Here is a 3138-nt window from a genome sequence, read left to right as displayed (position 1 = left end):
GTATGCGCACTTGTTCAGGAATCTGCTGCTGCTTCTTTCTGTCTTCATCTACATGCCAAGGGAACTTTGTTGTGGGTGGAAGAAGCAGCTACTAACCTAAACTCTCGCCTCAAGACCTGCGCAAAGGCAGACAATTCTACTATAGCGGGCTACAGCAACACATCAACGTCAAAAGCAATCTAAGACTTATCTCAGAAGCCATTGATTAAGAGGACAAATAGCAGTTGAAGGTTGCTGAAAAGTTGGCGGAAAATCCAGCTACAGGTGAGTAAGTCAGCGTCGCATGTGTCTCTTCTGCCGGCAGTCTCAAGGTCTCTACCCTCCCTCCGATTTCCTGTCCGTCTTTGCTCACCACCCTCATTTTGTTCCAGCCGTCTACATCCCACCGTACAAGCACCCGATACAAGGAAAAGTACATGAGGTTTCTGCCCCGTTCGCCCACTCGAAAGGACTGACAGCACGTAAGCTCCAGGTCTTTAAAGCAAAGTACGACCAGATCATCACCGCATGTCTTTCACAGATCCTCCTCTGCCATTTTCCATTGCTCACACTCTTTCAGGCGCATACAGAGTATGAATGCGCCCTTGCTCGCGCAGATGACAAGCTCAGGCGGCTCTAAGTAGAATGCAAGTACGTCCCATTGTCTTTGCTCTCTCTGTCATCCCTAACCATTCATCAAGGCACATATTCCCGCAGCCTCCTTCTCGACCCGGTTGACATCGCTATCCCGGCCCGGCCATCCCTCGTCCACTACCTCCGGCGTCGCAGCCACCGTTCTCGCAAGAGGCCCTGCACTCGCTATTGGCTCACCCGCGACTGCGCAGGATGGAAAGTATCAGGCTTTGATTACTGGAGGATACGCGCGAGGTTGAGAGGCATATAGTCGACAGGTTGCTCGCCGGGGGTATGTACATCAATGCTATCTGAGACGCCAGCATGGTCTCATGAACTTCCAGCGATAACTCTCCCTCTCTCCAAGTTTGCATCTGTGCACGTTTCGTTGCCCACGCCTGAGTACAAAAACTTCGTGCCAAGGATACCCGACCTCCTTCTGCACCTGCTAAAGGGCCTCAAGCCGCTAGGCACGCTCCACCTCCTCGATTTCGGCGCCTCCTAACTCTTCCTTCTAACCTCACCCCCGCCGGCTTCACCGTGCTCAGTACAACGCAGCCTTCATTGTGCAAAAGCCCACACACACCACAGAGACATCTACCTTCCTCAGAACCGCTCCTGTTGCCGCACTCTCCCTACGGCGGAAGGTAGACCCGGAGAAGGTGTCGAAGAAGGTCCCAGCAGTGTACGAGCCCGCAGCCCACGGTGCGTCACAGCGGAAGGTGCCCAAAGACTGCGCGTGCAGACTTGCGGAGCTGGAGTTTGCACACAACAAGGTCGTGCTGCCCGACGGTAAGGTCGACGGACAGGCCATCGAGGTGTCGCAGGCTGAGAAGAAGCGTCTCCTGGTTGCCGCCGCCGCTGCGTCCAGGGCGACGAGCAGCTGTGGAAACTGCTACTTGGGAGACACATTCCGGTGGTTGAGTTGCCTCATATAGATGAAGACGAGTTTGAGCTTGCTCGTATACGCTTTATCGCTATGTAGTGTATATAACGTAGCCTCGAACAAAATTTGTGCCCATGCACCAGGTCAATACCGTCTCATCAAGAAGCTGATCCCTTCTAATGACGTCCCATAGGTTGAACAGGACTTGAATAAATGTTACTATCCTTACTGGACACGGGGACTATTGAACGTTGTGCGAGCACGCGCCGTCATGCAATAACAAGCTACTAGTGCACCGTCATGCAAACTTCTGGCAAGTCTTGCCCGATATTGTAGACATTGCGAGGCAGGGCCCCTCTTGCCCCCATATTGGGTGCTCGTGCCATCTCGCGCATGAACCAGCGCTTCAGGCAATACCTGCGATCCTCAGGGCGATTTTCGCACTTTTGCTGATGCCAGTATCTGTTGCCACCAGTAACAATAGACACACAGCGCTTCTCGCTTACGATTGGATTCTTTGCTTGGAGCAAGAAATCTCTCTCGTCTGGAGAAACAAGAATGGCTTCACTTGGGCATCTCCAGTTTATGTCCTCAATCGTTACTGTCTGCTCGTAATGCATGCTCTATCAGTCATGACTATCTTCCGGATGACAACGCCAGTGAGTGGTAAGGTGGTCTTATCGGTGTCGAATAAATGCTAACGCCTTTCCTCAGAGGTGCCATACCCCATATACATCTAGCCGCCGGGCCGAGTATTGATCAACGCAACCCCCTTAACACAGTTGTAACGTAGTCGCGTGGTGCATGAACATTGCGTACATTCTTAGCCAGCTCGCTCCCTGCAGTGAATCACAAGTTTTTGCTGCGCTACTACCTATATCTCATGCTATGCTCCCCAAGGTTTCTCTACCATGCGAGTACTCGCACTATCGAGAATGAACAGGGTCCTTGCGGTGGTCACATTTGCGATCTCAATCATGCCTGCAATCGTGTACCTGGTCTGTCTCTCTTCAGTGCTATCTTCACGGGCATGAAACGCTAACACATCTAGGAACCAGACCTTTAATGTCAAGTGGGTTCAACCACATCAGCAAAATGTCATGGTCTTGAATCTGAACTTGGGCCAAGACCACAGTCTTAGAGCCAAGACCACGGTCTTAGAGCCAAGACCACGGTCTTAGAGCCAAGACCACGGTCTTAGAGCCAAGACCATGGTCTTAGCCTCAAGTCTGCAGTCTTGGTGGTCTTGAGGTCAAGACCATGAACTTGGAGCCAAGACCGTGAACTTGGAGCCAAGACCGTGAACTTGGAGCCAAGACCATGGACTTGGCTCTAAGACCGCGGTCTTAGAGTGAAGACTATTGTCTTTAAGTGCTTAAGCAACTTAGAGTTAAGGGTCAACTTGTCTAAATCAATATAAGAGTATCTAGATCATATAAGGATATGGTCTAGTAATGATCTTATAAACTGCATAATTGTGTATATGTTCAAGATAAGAATGGTCATGAGACCTACTATAGTGTTCAATGCTTAAAGACCATGTTACTTCCATTATAGCACTACAATATTAGAATGACAACCCTACATATGCTATTGCAGGGTACAGTAGTGATCAATAGAAGTCTAGTGGCCCTTAACTT

The 3138-nt window shown here is 50.4% G+C and overlaps 1 protein-coding gene across 1 annotated transcript in view; it reads left to right on the top strand.

Annotated features, from left to right (window-relative positions):
• Nucleotides 1-1550, top strand: part of DICSQDRAFT_171471 (uncharacterized protein) — a gene marked incomplete at both ends in the record, with an annotated part of 4990 nt that extends 3440 nt beyond the window's left edge. Inside the window, one exon of the mRNA XM_007367136.1 lies at nt 1161-1550. Coding sequence (XP_007367198.1) covers nt 1161-1550 — 390 coding nt within the window. The remainder of the gene's footprint in view (nt 1-1160) is intronic.
• Between the last annotated feature and the right edge of the window lie 1588 nt (nt 1551-3138).

Source organism: Dichomitus squalens (genome assembly GCF_000275845.1).
Source record: "Dichomitus squalens LYAD-421 SS1 unplaced genomic scaffold DICSQscaffold_23, whole genome shotgun sequence".
Taxonomy (NCBI): domain Eukaryota; kingdom Fungi; phylum Basidiomycota; class Agaricomycetes; order Polyporales; family Polyporaceae; genus Dichomitus; species Dichomitus squalens.
The sequence above is the reverse complement of the archived record's forward strand: the minus strand, read 5'-3'. Positions and strand labels throughout refer to the sequence as shown.